This window comes from Podarcis muralis, chromosome 10 (assembly GCF_964188315.1).
Source record: "Podarcis muralis chromosome 10, rPodMur119.hap1.1, whole genome shotgun sequence".
Classification (NCBI taxonomy): Eukaryota; Metazoa; Chordata; class Lepidosauria; order Squamata; family Lacertidae; genus Podarcis; species Podarcis muralis.
In genome coordinates this window covers 42745825-42768103 of record NC_135664.1, presented here as the reverse complement: position 1 = coordinate 42768103, position 22279 = coordinate 42745825, and the positions used below count along the sequence as shown (strand labels likewise).

Genomic DNA, 22279 nt, shown 5'->3' with positions numbered 1-22279 from the left:
TGCAAGTATTCAGCTCTTTTAAACTGTTTTTTTCAGGTATATAAGCTATTCAAAATATTTAGGACCAGGATACCTTTGCGATTTTGTTTAAGAAAGCAAATCTTAACATCTTGGTCTGATGGCATTATGCAATTATTTATTTAGAATACTTAAAATAGCTTTATAGCTTTATTCTCAAAATAAAACCGCACTCAAATATGATACAGGTTGTAATCCAAGGACTGCATTCTATTCTGGGCAACTTTTGGGGAGCCACATGCCAGTGGTGGGTGGGGCTAGATGTAAAAGTGGGTAGAGTAATAAGCACATTTTTACCTTTGCACTGTAGGCGAGTTTCTACACACCCACTGTGTGTGCCAGATAAGCAGGCAAGAGGCATTATCAGAGTTCAACCACGCATTCCAGTCAGGCAAAACACTCAGGGAGGGTGTGAAGCAGGGCAGTTGAGGGGTTTGGCCAGGAAAGGGAGTGTGGCCTGGGAACTCTTATCCTCCTTTCAGGATTTTCAAAGGTTGATGGATAAATGTGTTTTAGTGGTGAACTTGATATACAGTCATACCTGGAGTTGAATGTGTTTCAGGTTGAGCGCATTCGAGTTGCGCTCTGTGGCAACCCGGAAGTAACGGAGTGCATTAATTCCGGGTTTCACTGCTCGCGCATGCACAGACGCTCAAAATGACGTCACACGCATGCACGGAAGTGGCGAAACGCAACCCACGCAGGCGCAGACACGTCATCGCGTCTTGCATTCCGTTCGGGATGCGAATGGGGCTCCGGAACGGATCCTGTTCACATCCCAAGGTACCACTGTATTAGCACCCATGGGGGTTGATGGTCTAGACTCTAAAGCAGAGCCTTCCAAACTGTGTGTCGCGACATGCTAGTGTATCGGCTGCAGTGTGTAGGTGTGTCGCACGAATGCTCCCCACGCTCCTTCCAGGGGTGGAAAGGGATTAGTTTAACCTCCAGTTTGCTAGTAAAACTGAATTACTGTGTCACAAAATTATGTAAAACTGAATTACTGTGTTGCGAAATTATGTAAAACTGAATTACTGTACTGTGTCGCGAAATGATGCATGTCTAAAAAGTGTGTCACCAATATGAAAAGTTTGGAAAGCTCTGCTCTAAAGTGATGATTCTGAATCCTCTTTGCAGTACTGGGAGTCTGTGTGCTGTGTTACACATTGAGAAGGGGAAATTAATTGTTCATCTGCTTCTCAGAAATATCATTGCAGATTTCTCATCCTTAGGCCTTAAATAGAAATCTTTTGAAGCACAGAAAATCTGAAGTGAGATTATTTCCTAGAGGCTGTATCTAAGCAATAATGTAAATGTGCACAGATAAGTTTGGAACTGTTGGCCTTGTTGCACACCACCCCAGTCTCTGAGCCATGTGAGATCCCAGGGGTTCATGTTTCCTTTGGAGTGAGGAACAGTGGAGACTGCAGTGTCTTCATGACATAATGATTATTTCCAGGTATTTACATCCTGAGCCTACAGTGCAGTGGTTCACAGCATTAACAACCCAAGAGGGTCTTGCTTCCCCCATAGCCTCAGCCTTGGATTCAAACAGAAATCAAACATCACTCTGTCTCTCTCAGTTGCCAGTTTGCTGTTTTTCTTCTAGCTTACATCACTCCACACTCTATTCTCAGCTTTGGAGTTGTCCTGTCTGTGAGTTGGAGGAGAGGCCCCACCCATTTGTCATTTCACACAGAGCCCCTTCTCTTTGTTCATCACCTAGGCTATCACTTTAGCAGGAAACTAGCCTGGCTGTTCCAAGAATTAGAAGGGGACCTAGGCATTAGAAGGGTCTTGGCATACACCCTATTCCCCCTACTCACAAACTCACAACACTATCCTTGTTCAGACCAGAAAAGCATTAGCATCTAATAAGTCAGCGAGGTCCCAGCAAGAAAACAAAAAAAGTAGTAATACATCTCTTTTCTGATTGCCCTCTCAGTACTATAGCCTAGTGAACTGCAGAGGATTTAGGGTAGACTTTCTATTAGTACTAGATTCTGACTGAACGTTTAGTGATGACTTTAGAGAGAAAGGAATGCCAGACTACTGCAAGAAATGTTGAAGAGAAACTACAATTGAATTAGATTTCCAACATTCCTTGGGGGCTGACTTGGAAAAGAACCAAATCTGGTAAGTTGATTGTGTGAAGTAGACTGATGACGGGGGCCTTAAGCTCAGGGACTCTGACAAGTTGCTGGGAGTCTGTAGACTGGAAGAGTCTTCTTGTAGCTGAAAGAAACACTGTCTTTGGAGGGAGGAGAGGCAGGTGAGAGGATACAAGCACAAAGAGAGCTAGGACTAATTTATGATGCTTTATACACTGACTAAATTTATTTTGGTTGTAAGATTACTTGATTATTATTTCATGGTATCCTAATGGTGAGCTTATTGTCCAAGTGTGGATCCTTACATAGCTGCCAATCTACTACTGAGCCAGGTTCAAGTTTCTTGTTTTACCTTACAAAGCCCTGAACAACTTAGGTCCAGGGTCCCTCAGGGATCATCTGAACCCTTATATCCTAGCTTGATCACTGAGATCATCTGCAGGAGTGTTATTGGTCATTCTTCCAGTTGGTGAGGCTCTTTTGACAAAGCCTCTCCTTCTACCAGAGGGGAGGAGTCGTGAGCGGGAGCCAGTTCCCACATTGGCAGGGGGGTGTATTCGGCCCCCTGTGTCAGTTATTCCGGCTGGCTTGGGGGCGGGGTTTAGTCACATTTGAATGGCCGCGGCAGTGCCGTGCCCTCATTCTGCTTCCTGAATTCGTCGGAATTCATTGGAATATGTGTGGTGTGTTGGAGGGCAGGTTGTGGCCATCACCTACCCCTCCCCTTGTTGGGTATTCCGTTAAAGGAATCTGGCGGTCGTGGATCCTGTCCAATGCCCTGCTGATGGCTAGGGCCATGGCATGACCCCTGTTGACATCAGGGGAAGCTTCCAGTTGTATTTGCATCAACAAGCTCCTCCCACTGGTTGTTAAGCCTCAAATGACTCCCCGCTGTGCAGGGTGGAGTCATGTATAGATTGTTTGATCCAGTGCCTAAGCCAATATCACTCACGTGCTGTAACCAATAAAGTTGTGGCCTTCTTTAGCCCATTAACCTAAAATACTTGTGTCCTTGTGTCTTATTTATATCTAAGTGGGTGGCGGGTCCTCGACTCATAACAAAAAGAAACTGAGCACATAGACATACACATTTATGGTGTAGCACTATATAAATATTTTTATTTTTTTAAAAAAGGTCCCATCCATGCACAAGAGAGAGAGAAAGAGTGTTGATGGTTGGAATCCTGAACAGAAGCACCATTTTATTTTTATATGTAGTGGGGGTTCAGGATTGCTCGCACTCTCCTCCCTGGCATGTTTTCCTAATCTTGCCTAATGTACGTGAATTGGCTGTCACATTTGATTAGAAGTTTGTGTACAAGAGTCTAACTGATATAAACCTGATGTCTATGTAATCCTTTTCAAATATGGGGGAGGGGGGACCGACCACACAGATTGTGTCTACATGCAGTCCCCTACTCCAACATGACTTCAAATAGTTGTCAGTCTGGCCTGCCAGCAAGTGGGCAAACATGGTCCTATGGACTACTTCATCATCATTAATTCACAGTTGGGGAATATCTTTATTAGGAGCAACCAAAATGTCACAAAAGAATGCCTAAATAATTCTACAGAATTCTAAATCAGGCAACAAGTTGCACATGGCAGGAGATTGGGGACGAGGGAGTTTTTAAAAAGGACTGGGAGAGGAAGACTGGATTTGTACTGTATATACTTGAGTCTAATGCGCAATTGAATCCAGTGCACACCTTAATTTTTGTAATGTAATTTGGCCAAAAAAGATGAGCATTAGATTCAAGTAAATACCATATTTCCATTCCATCTGAAGAAGGAGATTGCAAACTCAAGTAATCTCTTGTATTTGCAGGTATCTGATTACGTGTAGAATTCTGGGATGAAGAATCAATGGCCTAGTTTTTGAAAACATCAAATCTTTCTATTATTCAGCTCTTTTCCAGGTCTTAAGCAAAACACCCAGCTTCCTGATTAAGCAGAAAGCAGATGCACAGCAAAACATGGCAGTCTTTATATCATCAAAGCCCGAGAAAAATATTGTGTGGTATAATAAGCAAAAGAGTTGATTCAAGCCAACTTGTGGAGTATTGCCTAGTGATAGGAGGAAATGTAATTCTCAATATGCAAATCCCTTTTCCAACTTGTAAAAAAATTATTATCCTTGTGTTGCAGATACCACCCTAAATGGCTAGATACAGTATCCTCCAAGGTACATAAAAAAGGCAGCTGTGTTGGTCTGTAAGGAAAAATCCTAGAAGTCCATAGCTGAACAATACTTATATCAAGTAAAATATTGCAAAATAGTGTGCAGGCTTTCAAGTTCTTTAGAATAATTAATCGGGCAAGATGTCTTATACAAAGCAGGAGTTGTAGGTGGAATGAGGATGGATCTTGAAAGCTTGTAGTCAGCATTTAGACCCAATCTAAAAATCTTCTAACCTTTTGTTTAAAAAAGTGTTTCATGTGTAATAGAAAAGTTTTAATCTTCTGCTAGAGACCACATAAAATTTGATATTTTGCTACACTTTTTTGCCACTAGTTCAGCCAATGTCTAAGCAAGCAACCAAATTATTTTTAGCTATATAGGCTTGTCTAAAAGGTTCACACTGTTTCTCACAATTCATTGATTTGGCTTGAACAACATACCTTTAGGCTATTTCTCTGCTCTTTCCATGCAGCTTGAAAGTGGGAGGTTTTAGGTTTTCTTAAGTTTAGCTGCATGGTTTATTATTACTACAGCATTTGCTTGCAAAACAAAAGTTCTGAAGTATCCATTTGTGAACCTGAGGGACGGGAAGGGCTGACATGGCAACAGGTAAAGAATTGCCACAACATGTAGGTAGGCTTTGTCTTAGGCATTGGGTGTGGGTGTGTATCCTGAATCAGCTTCTTGCCTGAAGGCTGAAGTTAAAATTCTCAGATTTAAAAGTAGCTTCAGTGTACATAATTAGTATTGATCTTTGTTTCTCAGGTGCATATCTCTTATTGGATCTTGATTAAGCCTATTCCCAGTTTATTACACACACACACACACACACACACACACACACACACACACTTATTCATAAAAAGCAGTAGAAACAAAAGAGACTTCCACAAGACTGGGCCAATGGCACTAAAAGATTGATTTCTTGTTGCTGTCAAACAAGTCTCAATGTTATTCCTGCAGATGATCTTGAAATCAAACTGGGATGTAAGTTCAAGCGGTCCCTAAGCTACCCTCGACTGAAGTTGTTCAGGGGCTTTCTAACTTAAACCTGGCTTGGTAGTAGATGAGCAACACATAGACCCTTATCCAGTCCACCACTGCATTGAGACAGCTACCCAGCACTTTCACAGCCTTTCAGCCTTTCCTGATTCCCATGGTATAGAGGAGTAGAGCTATGTGTAAACAGCATACTAGTGGCACCTTGCTTTAAAACTCCCAATGACTGCTCCCAATGGCTTCACATAAATGTTAACTAGCACTGGAGAGGGGATAAATCCTGCAGAACTCCATCACACAGATGCTAGAGGGCCAAGGAGCACTAATAATAATAATAATAATAATAATAATAATATAATTTATTATTTATACCCCACCCATCTGGCTGGGTTTCCCCAGCCACTCTGGGCGGCTTCCAACTGAATATTAAAAACAATACAGCATCAGACATTAAAAACTTCCCTGGGTCTGCCCTCCTGGTCAGGGATAACCAACCTCTGGACCACATGTAGCAACTCTTCAGGATGGGTTCTTGGGGATGCAATGGAGGCAGCAAAGTAGGAGCTCTTTGCTGCCCCCGCTGCCATGTAGTAGGCTTGATTATGAGCTTGAACACATGCTCAGTTGGCTGCAAGAACTACACCACTTATGCTGTAACCCCCACCCAGTCCATTTCATCAATCACTGCTCCCCATAATACCAAATGAAGCATCAGGGGGACCTCAGGAGCAATCATATCAATGACCTATGAGTCTCAACATTCCATAATGAAACTAGGACTTCAACAGCATCACCTGCTCAATCCACTCAGAAAAGCCCCCGTAAGTGTTCATAAATCTATCACATTCCGTCCTAACCGGTCCATCCCCCCCTTTGCAGGGGAAAATTGTTACTGCAAGTTCAAACCTCCCTGGTTTGAAGGTATCAAAAACATTTCTGAAGGAGGGGAGAGAGACAAATGCCTAATTTTCTTATACATGGATTGCAGCTGCAGTGCACAGAACAGGATTTCCTCCATTCTGCCCTGCAAGCATGCAGGGAATTGGGGCATGCAGAGAATTGGGGCATGGAGAGCACCATATGGAAAGCCTTGTGTGTGTTAAATAAGCCTGACTAAGACGTGCCCTTATTACAGCTTTTCTCTTTATCTACTATACCTCCTCCTGTTCTGATTCAGTGTGTTTCCGTATGTTTCACAGCAATTATAGGGGGAAAATCAGTGCCAGGCAGCTTACACAAACAAAACCTCATTATGTTTGAGGGACCATGTAGATGTGAAGGGTCACTAAATCACTTACCATATTGATCATGTTTGGTCTGCCCTTTATGTCACATGCAGCATTGCCCCATAGATGACATTTCTTTTACCATTTAAGATGTAGCTGTTGGTACCATATATTACAAGCTACACTGCACCGGACTCTGATTCTCTCCCCTCATTTCTGGTTACAGACAAGAAACATGTAGCAGAATACATTCTTCAGACTCTTCTTCTCAGGTTCTACTACATCTATATTTTCTTCCCTGTATTTTACTTTTTTTAAAAAAATGTAATGTAAATGTAGGGGCATATCACAAAACATCAACCTCATAGATGGTCAGTCAGCAAAGCCACAGCATACTACTTGCCTATTTAAGTAAGATCTACTGCAACATCTACTGTAACAATTATCTCCAAAAGAAGACACCCTTTCTTCTGAGTTGAAATATATATTGTAGCACATTTTAAAAAGATAATCAGCGTAAAAGGGAATCCTATCTCCAGCATCAATGGCCATCTAATATTTTTATGTACAAGATTTTTTCCTATATTAAATATGTTGCTTTAGAAACAATTGGCAGGTTGCACTATTGTTTTTGACTTCTTAAAAAAAGTGTTGATATATTTGACATGAAACACAAGGCTGTGTGAAACATCATGCTGTATATAAGATGACAAATCTGGGCCAATACAAATGTCTGGAAAGAATAGTTTTGAAGAAATGTAGAACAACTATTGTGTTAGACGGGAACACAAAGGGAATGACATCAGCCTTTCAAAGTTGAAAACTAAATTTGAACAACTAAAAAGTCAAGTTTCAACACGACTGAACATTACAACCATTTGATGGTGCGAAGCCATGAGTATTATTGGATGGACTGCATAACTTAGTGGTAGAGCACATACTTTGAATGATAAAGGTCATAGGTTCGCTCTCCCGCATCTCTAGGTAGGACTGGAGGTGAATCCTATATGAAACCCTGGAAACTACTAATCGTGGTAGACTTGCCTTCCTCAGCCAGATGCCATCCTAGTGTTTTGACTACAACTCCCAGCTGTGCTGACTGGGGCTGAAAGGAGCTGTAGTTCAAAATATCTGGAGGGCACTAGGTTGAGGTAAAGCTGGTATATGCAATACTGAACTAGGATGAACAAACTTATGATGCTCACTATAAGGCAGCTTCCTTTATCCCTAGAGTTCTTTTGACTTCTTCCATGCCACATGCAGAATTTGTCAAAAAAATTATTCCATTATTGCTATATAAATCATGTTTGAAAGTTCTTTATCAAAATTACTATTAAATGCTGTTATGGAGAAGGAATGTTGAATTTTAAAAAGTTTTTCATCCACACCCACATCAGTTCCTGTTGTTTTCCTTTCTTAGAAATGAATGTTGCTCTCTCCATTTCTTCTTGTACGAATATTGGGAAGCAAACTTCAGATCATACCAGTTGATTTGCTTCCACCCCCTACTCTCCTCAGTGCAGGGAGAGGTGAGAAAAACAACTGGGTGTGGATTACTAAATGGAGGTGTAATCCAAGCAAGATAGAGCTGATTCTAGTGGGTAGGACTACCGATTATGAGTTAACAACACAGTTTGCATTAGAATGGGCTGCATTTGCCCTGATAAAATTTTTATGCAACTTGGGGGTGTTTCTCTGTAGTAAAAAGAAAGGAGTGCATTTGCCAAGCTTAGGTTAATTGCCAACTATGCATGTCTTAGTTAGGGCTGCCACATGTCTGGAATTTCCCGGACATAGCCAGAATATAGCAGTCGGAAACAGTGTCTGGGTGAAAAATTCCTGAAATTTGGATGCATGGCAACTCATGTCAGAAGTTCAGATTTTGGCAAATTTCCATAAGATTTGGCAACCCTATTCTTAGTAAAGAGAGAACTTGCCACGATAACTCATGCAGTTAGTTGTCTTAAATGGCTGGGAGTTTCAAAGCTACATCAAAGCAAAGACTTTACATGGAACTGCCTTTGCAAAGTATTTCATGTAGCCCAAAATGCAGCAGTTAGAATTTTAGCAGGAACCAGCTTTATGGAAATATGCCTCTGTTGCTATTACAGTGGTACCTCGGGCTACAGACGCTTCAGGTTACAGATGCTTCAGGTTACAGACTCCGCTAACCCAGAAATAGTACCTTGGGTTAAGAACTTTGCTTCAGGATGAGAACAGAAATCGTGCTCTGGCGGCGCGGTGGCAGCAGGAGGCCCTATTAGCTAAAGTGGTACCTAAGGTTGAGAACAGTTTCAGGTTAAGAATAGACCTCCAGAATGAATTAAGTTCTTAACCCAAGGTACCACTGTACACCTATATGAGGTTCTGGTTCATTTCTAAGCTCAATTGAAGGTGCAGCTTGAAGAATCTATTTGTTTAATTACCAATCAGTCATGGTAAGGTAAAGGTACCCCTGCCCGTATGGGCCAGTCGTGTCCGACTCTACGGTTGTGCGCCCATCTCACTTAAGAGGCCGGGGGCCAGCGCTGTCCGGAGACACTTCCTGGTCATGTGGCCAGCGTGATGAAGCTGCTCTGGCGAGCCAGCACCAGAGCAGCACACGGAAACGCCGTTTACCTTCCCGCTATAAAGCGGTACCTATTTATATACTTGCACTTGGGGGTGCTTTCGAACTGCTAGGTGGGGAGGAGCTGGGACCGAAAGATGGGAGCTCACCCCGCCGTGGGGATTCGAACCGCTGACCATGCGATCGGCAAGCCCTAGGTGCTGAGGTTTTACCCACAGCGCCACCCGCGTCCCTATCAGTCATGGTACTATTCCTTTAATCTCAGTGTCCCTGGTTAGTCTCCTTCTGTGCTCTTGGCCCTATTGGTATTGAATGCCAGAGCTACCAAGCCAAACAAAGCACACCTGCCATGCATGGCAGCCCTAGGCACTTGGTAAATCTCCAGGTTTTGCTTTCTCCTTGGGTCTGCAAACAAAGGTCATGTTGAGCACTTCTGGCCACTATACTTAACTTAATGGACTGCATATGGCTTGATGTCTTACAAATTGCACACCTTTGTGTTAATTGCTTCCCTATAAGTTCCTTGAATTCTTTTTTCTGCATGTGACACTTTATAGCCTCGTTTAGTTGCACTGTCTGTTTATTCAGAGCATAGACACATATATATTATCCATCTTATGAATGTAGGGGAACCCTGCCTGCCATTTTGATAAAGTGTGCATGTTCGTGTTTAAGCTGGATGCATTTCAGAATTGTGTATAGTCTTACAATTCCATGTTTCTATATCTGTGTCATTGAACAAATTAAATTTTATCTATTTCTAGTCACAGGAGGGCATGGTACCAAAACATAAAATAATAATTAAAAATAATCAAAATCTGTAAGTCGATGAAATGCTAATTCCCTTTTTAAAGATATTGAAGCAGATAATTAAAACTGGAAGGAAAATCATACCCAAGAGCTTTTTCTTTAACGTGTGTTGCAGTTTACATTAAATATTACATTAAACATTTATTTCCAATGATGAGGCCCACAATCTTTTGCAGAGCTCATTGAAATCCATTGACTTGGGTGAATCTAACTCTGCATACATTCAGGCTCTTACTAGGAGGTAAATCCTGTTTTGTTTGCTAGACCTACTTTTGAATAAGTGTGCATAAGATTGGCTGAAAATCTTTAATCTGCTTCCTCAATTCTCAAAATACTGTGAAACTGTTTCTTAGATTCCTGGTGGCTCTGAATGGATGAATTTACCTTAATAAATATCAGCAACAAAACAGAGTACTATTTGTTTGAAGTCTCCAATAAATATTTTTCAGTTCAGTAATGCTTCATTGCCCATTCAGTAGTACATAGGTTATAAGAGCTGAATAAGATATTTTGAAGTCACCTAGATACTTCCCTCTGACTTCAGTTGCACTAGAAATGAGTCATAATGTGTTGTGCTTTCTGATTCACTCATGTGCTGGGTGTGTAATGTTTTGGTTATGAACAATAAAGGGATTGTTTATGTAGGCACTAATTTGCAGCAGTACACACCTGGAAATAATGTATTTGTAAAAGCTTCTAACAAATATATTTTTGACTAGATGTGAATTCCTTACCCACCATATTTCATGTATATTTAGAAAGTTCCTATAAATAAACTGTTATCCCTGTGGTTAAACATTGCATTTAAGGTGGAAAAAACAAAGTTTATGAATGAATTATTGTTATAGTTCCCAGAGTATCAGCTATATTGGTAAATTTAGAAATATTGAACATTCAGTCTTCTTAAAATTTATCATGTTTATATATTCTTTTCTCATTCAGACAGTTCCTCTTTAGAAAAGGAATATGATATTTTACAAAGTAAAAAAAATCATTTAAGTGTTAACATGAATTGATTACCTTTTTCAGACTGAATTTTAAACAGATTCTAATGAAGCTTTGCTGACAAGTCTGGTAGTATTTTATGCTTGAAAAAATTAGAAGATGAAGAAATAATTATTTTGACTGAAATGGTGGTGTTCAATTTATGTTACTCGGTTTTAACAAGAAAACATGCAACACTTTATTCATTCATTATGAGCTGATTGAAAAGAATTAATAGGAGCAGTGGTTTAGAGCACACTGTGTGAGCAGAGCAAAGCTCAGTGCAGTCTAAAAAAAAAGGAAGCAAGTAGTAAAGCATGCAATAGGCTACAGCTAATGCTTTGCGTCTCCTGATGTCTTCTGAAACGTAAAAAATCTACAACAGGCAGATCTCTGTAACGCATCACTGGTAGAAAGGTTCTATTCAGATTTTAGCGTTTTAGCTTGCCTCTGATGACCTGCTATTTTCTGCATTTGTTTTGACTGCTCTCATCATTCAAGATTGATGCTTGGATGGGTGTGTAGGTGGAAGCAGCAGTAGCAAGCTTACAGCTTACAGACAAAAATCTGCCTTATCTGATGGCTATTATTGAAAATGCGAGGTGTAGCCTAGGCTGTGTAATGAAGGGGAGCGAGCGAGGGGGAGCAAGGAGCATGGAGCTGCATACTGATGAATGTAGGAGTATTTGATAAAAGATTTCTTGCTGCTAGCAGTGCATTGCTCATGGTGGAGTATTCCGACAATCACATATAACAGAAAACAGCTCAGCTGACAGCTTGATATGCCTTTTCCCCTCCACTGCATGACGTACTGGTCTGTAGTAGAGATTAATACCTACGAAATGTTGAGGTAGGAGCAGATCTTACTCTATAGCTTGCACTGGAAACTATGTGCTACTTCTGACTTTCTTTCTTGCTGGAAGCATTCATTTGACAAGCTGGCGGGCTCCTTTGATACCAATTTTTCTCGGAACACAATGTGGCAATGCCACCTCTCAGCCCAGGACCATCGTTATTATCCTGTGGATGGATATTCCCTGCTTAAACGCCTCCCTTCTCAAACTCTTTCAGCACCCAGATGCCCTGTCCAGACTGTGGGACAATGGTTGGAAAATATTGGGCTACCTCAGTATGAGAACCACTTGCTGGCTAATGGATTTGACAATGTACAGTTTATGGTAAGTGATTTTCTCTGTGTAATATTGTGTGCTGATGTCTGGTTCTTTGCCTCATGAAATCTTATACAGCATAGAAGGGAATCTGTTTTGTGTTTTGCAGTGTGCTTTAGGATAAAAATGCATTTGCATAATCCTATCTGCCTACCAGTACGAGCAGCGGATTTGGGAGCCACAGTTCTGCTTGGTTCATATTTCATTCCAAAGCATTTTTAAAGAAAGTAAAAGCGTGATACATCTGGACTACCCCTGAGGGGGTGTGGAATCAGTTTTTCTTTCTATGAGGACAAGTGTATCGGTAGGGAACAGATTACCCTAGTTAATATTGAAATTATGTAAAAATAATTAATCTCCATATTCAATTCTAAATGTTCAAAAGGACTGCTGTATGTTGAGCTTTGAAAAAGGACTATATCCCTAGTGCATAGAAATGAATGGCTGTTCCTTTAAATGTAAACCTAAAACCCACCTACATTTAACTATTAAAGAGTTAACAGAGATGGATAAGCCAGATTTCTTTGGTATACAGTGTCCCTATTTTGTGTAGTGCTTTAAGCTATGAAAGCTTTCGACAAATATGACCATGGACAGGAAGAAAGGTAACTTAGTTGATAAGGCAATAGCCTACCCTTTTGTATACACCTTCCAGTTCCTAGATGTAGTACCACTCACCACACCTGTTGTTCACAAGCTGTTCTTATAACACATTTCACTATATTTTCTGTGAAGTCAGATTTTTATGTGCTACAGTGTTATTGCCATAATAGAAAACTTGCATACGCTATATGAAATGCATAGTTTTGTGTCAATGCACAATGGTGATTTTCTTAAACATGTAAAAAACCTTTATGATAAACTAAGATTTTAGATTACAAGGTGGTTCTAAAGCATTTGAAAAATATATCTATGTGAAATATTACCAGCTCCTAACGTCTAGGCTATATTAATCCAATTTCTTCATACAATAAGATTTTGCACACTGGATTGAGTATAAGAATCTAATTTTATGCAGATCAACCATCAATGGCTCTAGATCAGGCCCTGTGATATACCTATGCAGATATTCCCATTTATGATTTAAGCATTAAATGTCCAAGGTACTTCAAGGATTACATGAGTTCTTTCCCCACCTTTGTATTGTAAGATCAATATACAATTGTTGCAGTAGTGTATAGCTGCTTGTAAAACAAGGGATTAAATTAGCACAAATTTGGATGAAATGTTAGGTTCTTATAATCAGTTAAATTATTATACAACCAGTAAGGAAGAAAGTAAAAGTAATCATAAGTGATAAAATATGCCATGTTATTCATAGCCATGTTATACTGCTGTTACATTATTATCTTGGATACTTTGAAAAGATTAACCAATATCCCATCTTCAAATCTAACAATTTTAAGTGACATATATACACTGCAGTTGCATATCATAAGTTCCTAGCATACTAAAAAATGCACAGTGTAACCAATGATTATTAATGCTAGAGAGACCAAATAGCATTTACATTCAAAATACTGAAAAGTTGCTAGTCTGCTGAGAAAGAATAAACTTGGTTAAGATAAAACATATATATTTTGTTATTTTCTGGCATTAAATAATTGCTTATCCACTGAACATTTTGTATAGTGCAGACCTGTACATGTCTACCAAGAAGAAGGCTCCATTTAGTTCAGTGGGACATATTAGAAAGGAAGTGGGTTATAGGACTGCTGCCTGATTCTGTTTTATGAATGCTTATTTCATCAATGGAATACTCAACCCCATTATCAATTTTAATTCCCAGTTTTGAATTGTTATATCAGGACAGGCACTATTAATTTGACATTATTATACTTCCCATTTTGTTTTTCTAGAAATACACTTTGATGCTTATTTGTTTTCCTGTTGCCTAAGCAACACCATCACACACCTTTTTAGAATTAAGTAGTAATGTATGTCTTACTAGATACTTCATGGAGGAATACGTATAGTTAATGGTGATAGAATTTTCAGTATATGAGGAAATATGTTAAGGCAGCTCTCAACAACAGTGCTATATTCATTAAAATCATATAAAGTCTAATGTTTTTTCTCAAATAAAAAGCAAACTTGATAAAGCATTCATTAGAATAGTAGAATAGCCCTTGGGTTTATACTCCTTTGGCAAGAAAAGTAAGCATTTAAATACCACATAAATTTATTAGAGATATTGTTAGCAGCTTATGTACATAGAATGAAGAAAAACAATCTCTATTTGTTTTACCTACATTTTTCAATTTATTTTCATTATTTTTCTGTCATTGTTTACACATGCAGTATGCAAGTTATGTCTTGCTTCCAAACATGTTATATTTTTAGAATATTTTTGCCTATAGTGAGTGAAATTCTGTAATCCTAAAATGTTGATGCACAAAGCATCATAGGCAACCTGTTGATGGCTCTACCTAAGTTGAATTTCAGAATGTAGAAAACAAGTCACTAGATGAGATGGCTATGCTTCAGTAGATCCATTTATAGTACCACCAGTAATCTGTCACAGAGTAAGTTGTATCCTTTGAAAGTAAAAGTTGGATAATGGAATAGTGTGCACTTGCTGAAAGGACAATGATGACATCAAAGACAATGCAAAGCAATGATTAGTGTGCTATTTAACTGACTGCTAAGACAGTGGAAGAGTTATATCCTTGCAATTAGGGTACTTCAGCTAATTGCAAATTATAGCATCCCGTCTGGCCTAAGCACTTAGGAAACCTAATGAACTAATGGGCATAATTCTTTTTCAAAGATTTTTAACTCTTCTATTCCCAGTATAACCTTTATGCACACTCGGGAAAGTACTGTAAGAGATCTGATCAGAGCAAACTTGAATTAAAAAACTGGATGATTGATATTTAAAATATATTTGATTACAGCTTTGCACTGGAATTGGGATAACATTTGGTTTCAGTAGAAAAACAGCTAAGCAAAAATTTAGAATGAGCCAACACATGATGGATTTGGAAAACCACATTAACAGACTTGATGTCATTTTAGAGAGGTGTCAAGAACCAACAGTCATAGTCAGGATATCAGACTTAAATTTAAAAAAAAACAGAATTCCGAAATAAGCTTAGAAAAGGCAGACTGAAACTTATAAAGGTCTGTTTCTTTGTTCCTTTAGTCAGTATTTGTGGGAGTGTCTTAAAAGAAGCCCAATCTCTCCCTACAGTGGTTATTTGGGGTATGAAGGGAAGGCTGTATGCCCATGTATAGAATAAAATGTTTTGTTGGCATCCGTCTGTCTTGAGAGACAATCAAGTTCACCCCTGGAGATGAAGTCAAACCGCTGGACAAACACAGTGCCTGCTGTGGCTGCAGTGACTGGTAACTCATAACTGCTGCCTCCCGCATTGTTTTTGCAGCATTAGCAGCACCGAAGTGATCTCTCCGGGCGCAAACCTGGGCAGTGTATATGGAGGTCCTCAGCTGCCCAGACAACATGACCCCCCTCTTGGCCTCACTGATGTGGTCCAAAGGAAAGCAGAGCAATACATTTGGCACTAGCTTGGCTGCAGGAGTTGCTGGAAGGAGGCACACAAGGTGCCATACAACTGTCTTAGGGATTCCTCTCCAGATTTGTGTAGGGTTTACTCTTTAGCCTTTTCTTCTCTCAAAGATGTCCCACAAGGCAGCAGGCATGGATTATTCTTCAGGGTTTGTTCCGAAAGCCTTTCTCATGGATGAGTATAGCCACAAGGTTTAGGATCAGAGTTTGATTCCTTTTCCTAGATGGGCTATCTTGCCAGGTTGGCAAGCCACACCTGCCCCTATAGCATAAAAAATAGAATAAAAACCCTTCAGGTATCTGATGGAATAGGTCCTAGTCCACAAATGTTTATGTTCAGTCCTTTTTTCCAAGAAAAAGAGGTGCTGGAGCTGACCATGAAAACCTCCCTTGCTCTTATAATGGCAATGGCGCCCAGCTGAGAGGTGCCAGAACTGAGTTCCTGTGAGCTCCAGCTGAAAAAAGACCTGCTTATGTTATACAGTGGTACCTTTGGTTACAAACACTTCAGGTTACAAACGCTTCAGGTTACAGACTCCACTATCCCGGAAGTAGTATCTCGGGTTAAGAACTTTACCTCAGGATGAGAAAAGAAATCGTGCGGCAGCAGGAGGCCCCATTAGCTAAAGTGGTACCTCAGGTTAAGAACGGTTTCAGGTTAAGAACGGACCTCCAGAATGAATTAAGCTCATAACCAGAGGTACCACTGTAATAATATATCGACTTTAAGATGTTAGACATCATATGTTGTTTTGTTGCAGAAGAGAACTAGATGTAAGGAATGAGCCCAATGGGGTCAGTTCTTACCCCCACTTTAGATAGTCACTACTACAGCATGGAATGTAAGAACCATGAACCTGGGTAAGTTGGATGTGGTCAAAAATGAGATGGCAAGAATAAATATTGACATCCTGGGCATCAGTAAACTAAAATGGACGGGAATGGGCGATTTCAGTTCGGATGACCATCATATCTACTACTGTGGGCAAGAATCCCGTAAAAGAAATGGAGTGGCCTTCATAGTCAACAAAAGAGTGGCGAAAGCTGTACTGGGATGCAATCTCAAAAATGATAGAATGATCTCAATACGAATCCAAGGCAGACCTTTTAACATCACAGTAATCCAAGTTTATGCACCAACCACTGGTGCTGAAGAAACTGAAATAGACCAATTCTATGAAGACTTACAACACCTTATAGAAATGACACCAAAGAAGGATGGTCTTCTCATTATAGGGGATTGGAATGCTAAAGTAGGGAGTCAAGAGATAAAAGGAACAACTGGCAAGTTTGGCCTTGGAATTCAAAACGAAGCAGGGCAAAGGCTAATAGAGTTCTGCCAAGAGAACAAGCTGGTCATCACAAACACGCTTTTCCAACAACACAAGAGACGACTCTACACATGGACATCACCAGATGGGCAGCATCGAAATCAGATTGATTATATTCTCTGCAGCCAAAGATGGAGAAGCTCTATACAGTCAGCAAAAACAAGACCTGGAGCTGATTGTGGCTCAGATCATCAGCTTCTTATAGCAAAATTCAAGCTTAAACTGAAGAAAGTAGGAAAAAACCACTGGGCCGGTAAGATACAATCTAAGTCAAATCCCTTATGAATACACAGTGGAAGTGAGGAACAGGTTTAAGGATTTAGATTTGGTGGACAGAGTGCCTGAAGAACTATGGATGGAGGCTCGTAACATTATACAGGAGGCAGCAACTAAAACCATCCCAATGAAAAGGAAATGCAAGAAAGCAAAGTGGCTGTCCAACGACGCCTTACAAATAGCAGGGGAGAGAAGGCAAGCAAAATGTGAGGGAGATAGTGAAAGATACAGGAAACTGAATGCAGAATTCCAAAAAATAGCAAGAAGAGACAAGAAGGCCTTCTTAAACGAGCAATGCAAAGAAATAGAGGAAAACAATAGAATAGGGAAAACCAGAGATCTGTTCAAGAAAATTGGAGATATGAAAGGAACATTTCATATAAAGATTACCAAAATAAAAGACAAAAGTGGAAAGGACCTAACAGAAGCAGAAGACATGAAGAAGAGGTGGCAAGAATACACAGAGGAATTATACCAGAAAGAAATGGATGTCTCGTACACTCCAGGTAGTGTGGTTGCTGACCTTGAGCCAGACATCCTGGAGAGTGAAGTCAAATGGGCCTTAGAAAGCACTTCTAATAACAAGGCCAGTGGAAGTGATGATATTCCAGCTGAACTATTTAAAATTTTAAACGATGATGCTGTCGAGGTGCTACACTCAATATGCCAGCAAATTTGGAAAACGCAGCAGTGGCCAGAGGATTGGAGAAGATCAGTCTACATCCCAATCCCAAAGAAGGGAAGTGCTAAAGAATGCTCCAACTACCGCGCAATTGCACTCATTTCACACGCTAGCAAGGTTATGCTTAAAATTCTACAAGGCAGGCTTAAGCAGTATGTGGACCGAGAACTCCCAGAAGTGCAAGCTGGATTTCGAAGGGGAAGAGGAACCAGAGACCAAATTGCAAACATGCGCTGGATTATGGAGAAAGCTAGAGAGTTCCAGAAAGACATCTACTTCTGCTTCATTGACTATGCAAAAGCCTTTGACTGTGTCGACCACAGCAAACTATGGCAAGTTCTTAAAGAAATGGGAGTGCCTGATCACCTCGTCTGTCTGCTGAGAAATCTCTATGTGGGACAAGAAGCTACAGTTAGAACTGGATATGGAACAACTGACTGGTTCAAAATTGGGAAAGGAGTACGGCAAGGCTGTATATTGTCTCTCTGCTTATTTAACTTATATGCAGAATTCATCATGCGAAAGGCTGGGCTGGATGAATCCCAAGCTGGAATTAAGATTGCTGGAAGAAATATTAACAACCTCAGATATGCAGATGACACAACCTTGATGGCAGAAAGTGAGGAGGAATTAAAGAACCTTTTAATGAGGGTGAAAGAGGAGAGCGCAAAATATGGTCTGAAGCTCAACATAAAAAAAATGAAGATCATGGCCACTGGTCCCATCACCTCCTGGCAAATAGAAGGGGAAGAAATGGAGGCAGTGAGAGATTATACTTTTTTGGGTTCCATGATAACTGCAGATGGAGACAGCAGTCACGAATTTAAAAGACGGCTTCTCCTTGGCAGAAAGGCGATGGCAAACCTAGACAGCATCTTAAAAAGCAGAGATATCACCTTGCCAACAAAGGTCCGTATAGTTAAAGCCATGGTTTACCCAGTAGTGATGTATGGAAGTGAGAGCTAGACCATCAAGAAGGCTGATCGCCGAAGAATTGATGCTTTTGAATTATGGTGCTGGAGGAGACTCTTGAGAGTCCCATGGACTGCAAGAAGATCAAACCTATCCATTCTTAAGGAAATCAGCCCTGAGTGCTCACTGGAAGGACAGATCGTGAAGTTGAGGCTCCAATACTTTGGCCACCTCATGAGAAGAGAAGACTCCCTGGAAAAGACCCTGATGTTGGGAAAGATGGAGGGCACAAGGAGAAGGGGACGACAGAGGACGAGATGGTTGGACAGTGTTCTCGAAGCTACAAACATGAGCCTGACCAAACTGCGGGAGGCAGTAGAAGACAGGAGTGCCTGGCGTGCTCTGGTCCATGGGGTCACGAAGAGTTGGACACGACTAAACGACTAAACAACAACTACAGCATTGGAAAGCTAAGTGCTTGCTTTGCTTATGAACAGAACATGGAAGGAGAATTGGGCTCTCAGCTGCAAAATAAGGTGAGGGCCCCTTAACAGCCATCCAGGTCTTACTGCTAGACACTTGCCAAGACAACAGCTCACAGAGCTACCATAGTAGTAACCTGGGAGCTCTCCAAAGTCCTGCAGATGATTTGGGGGGCTTGAATTCCTACCTTTAACTCTTTAGGGGGCATTACTGGGCTTCTTCTGTGAGTCTTGAGCTCATAGAACAGGATACTCTGTTTCTTATCTGCACGTTGAAATGCTCTCTGATTGAAATCTCCCTTCCCGTTAAGTCTAGGTTTATTCATTTGATCAGACTAACCAGTCCCATCTTTGTTTTCTGCTAACACTCTGAATCCCAATATCTTCTTGAGTGCCTTTCCCAATATAAATCTGCCCAGACCCTTAGATCTTTGTCTGAGGCCCTTTTCCAGCTCCCCTTTTAAAGGAGGCTTGGAGGATGGAGACAAGGGAAGAGGGCATTTTTATTTGTGGCTCCCCAACTGTGGAATGTACTCCCCAGCAAGGTTTGCCTGGTGCCGCTGTTGGCATTTTTTCAGTGCCAGGTAATTACTGATCTCTCCCCCCCCCCCATGTTTTTGATAGACTAAGAGGACATAGATTGTTATTACTGTGCAGCTGGAGTTGTTTCCTCTTCTTTGTTTTGTTTTATGGTATAATCTATTTGTGTTTTTAACAATATTGTAATCCATTTGGGTAACAAGTGACTAACAGACGAAATAATATTAATAGCCAACATATTCATGTAGACTACAGTATCTCATACAAAATAGACTATTATTAAAATAATGCCCAGACATAAGTATCACTGGAATTTTCTGAAAATTAGTAGTATTACAAGGGTCTTTCAGCATAGCCAGTGCAATAAATGCACAGGTGTTGGTTATTGTTCTTCAAAATATTGTTTTGAATATTGTTCAGATATTGTTCTTCAAAAGTGAAGTTATGTTGTGAGTATATATTTATTTTCCAGCAGTATGCTGAATTTGGATCTGGAAAAATTCCATTTCTCCTTCAGCACATTGATTGTTATGTGAACTATGAATGCCCAAATAGTTTCCTGTGGTATGAAAAATGAGGATGTACCATTTCATGCATTCCATTACTGTTTGTGGAAATTTGAGTTTATTTATGTATACAAATTAAAACCTTGAGACCTGTGCTTTTTCTACACTTTGTCAGTATTTGTCCAACACTAAACTGAAGAGCAGAAAGCTCTCATGACTGAATGGACACAAACACATTTATATAAAAATGTTTCATGTTAAAATTTGTTGTTTGTCTTTTCGGTTGTTGTTGTTGTTTTGCTTGCTGGCCACACATTTTCCTGCACTGTATTAAACTAGCCCCAGGGCACTCATCGAGCCCCATTTTACAAACATGAGTTGCAAAATGCAGTCTGGTTATTTGTGCCTATAGATGAGGGCTGTTATCACATTGCTGGTGCTGGGTTGGGGCTTGTGGAATTATTGTGTCAAAAATAAATCAAGTCAGGGCATGTTTTTTGGCTAATGAAGAAGTTGCACAGGAAAGCTCAGTCTAAGACATCATATTTCTCAAGACAGCAAGAGAATTTGAAACAGGATGTCTAATGCAATTTGTCAGGAAAACTAATACAATTTGTCAGTTGCTGGCTAATGGTTGTCTAATTGCCATATATTCATCAGTATGCCTGGTCTGATGTGGGTCAGTTTGTTTATGGTAGTGGTGGGAATATTTTTCAACCTAGAGGGTGGCATGCCAATGGTGGGTGGGACCAGAGACAAGAGTGGGCAGAGTAACAGATGAACAAAGCAACACATCCACACAAACGTCACAGGTATTCACAGAAAGCTAGGGCTCTGTTGTAAAGTATATATTGGCCATATTACAGTAAACCAAATCATAGCTTGGTTTAGATGAAATAAGCACATGGCCATGTATTCGAATTGGATCATTGTAAAATAATGTCTGAAACGTCTAGGGAAAACATGACATGTGCTAAACCATTCCTCCAAAGGGAGGGATAAAATAAATATCTGGAGTGACATTTATGTAGGAGTTTATCTCACACTCTGCTTGCTTTTCCCTTATGACACAGATCCTGAAAATGTTAACTGGTGTTCTGAAAGACAAAACAGTGGTAGGGCCAACATCATCTTCTGCTTGTGATGTGGCATTCTGATGCTTCCTTTTCTATACAGCTTCAGTCATTGTTCTTAATTTTTCTTTCATTCATTAATCACTCATTTATCATAGATGAGGAGATAATCAAGTAGTACTAATTCATCTAAAATTGTATTTCCAAAAATTCCATTTCTAAACCAAGAGGTATATTAGTATATTATATTAATTTACCATTCATATGCTTAGGGTTAATCAGAACTAGATTAGATTTATCCAAACATTCTTAAGAAACTAGACTATGAACTGCAGACCTGCTGATAAATATATATAACTTGTCATTGAAATGAACCTCATACCATATGACTGGTCAATGTAAGTGTAAGATCAGTGTTTTTAAAAACTGTTACCAGCAAACCAGGAAACTACCGGTACTGCCCTTTTATCTTATTTATTTATTTTTCTATTTAGCTATCAAATGTACCCCTCTCTCTATCATTGTAGAATTATCTGGGAGGGGGGTGTCTCACACCATATCATACAAATACATGAAATCACAGAAACAATTACACACACACACACACACACACACACACACAGAGTATAGTTCAACAAAACCGGTCCCATAACTGTTCCAATTCAGTAAACATTCCCATGGATGTTCAGAAAGAGGCAGAAGAGGATTATTTTCAGCTAGTGCTGAAAACCGGCTAGCGTTGGTAGTAGCCTAATACTGGGGAGGAGGGTATTCCACAGCTGAGGTGTCACCACTGAGAAGGCCCTATTATAAGCCCCAGTTCCCCAGAATGTTAGATGATGTGATCTTAATTTCTATTCTAAGATGGCAAAATATTATT

General features: G+C 40.1%; 1 protein-coding gene across 15 annotated transcripts in view; it reads left to right on the top strand.

The window, feature by feature from the left end:
• The window catches only part of ANKS1B (ankyrin repeat and sterile alpha motif domain containing 1B), a 330160-nt gene that overhangs the window by 139979 nt on the left and 167902 nt on the right, over positions 1-22279 (top strand). For 12 of the 15 annotated variants that reach the window (XM_077934851.1, XM_077934853.1, XM_077934844.1 and 9 more), the window contains one exon: positions 11971-12077. In XM_077934851.1, coding sequence (XP_077790977.1) covers positions 11971-12077 — 107 coding nt within the window. Of the gene's footprint in view, positions 1-11263; positions 12078-22279 lie in introns of those variants that run through there. The other 3 variants (XM_077934856.1, XM_077934855.1, XM_077934854.1) reach the window with 1 other exon arrangement.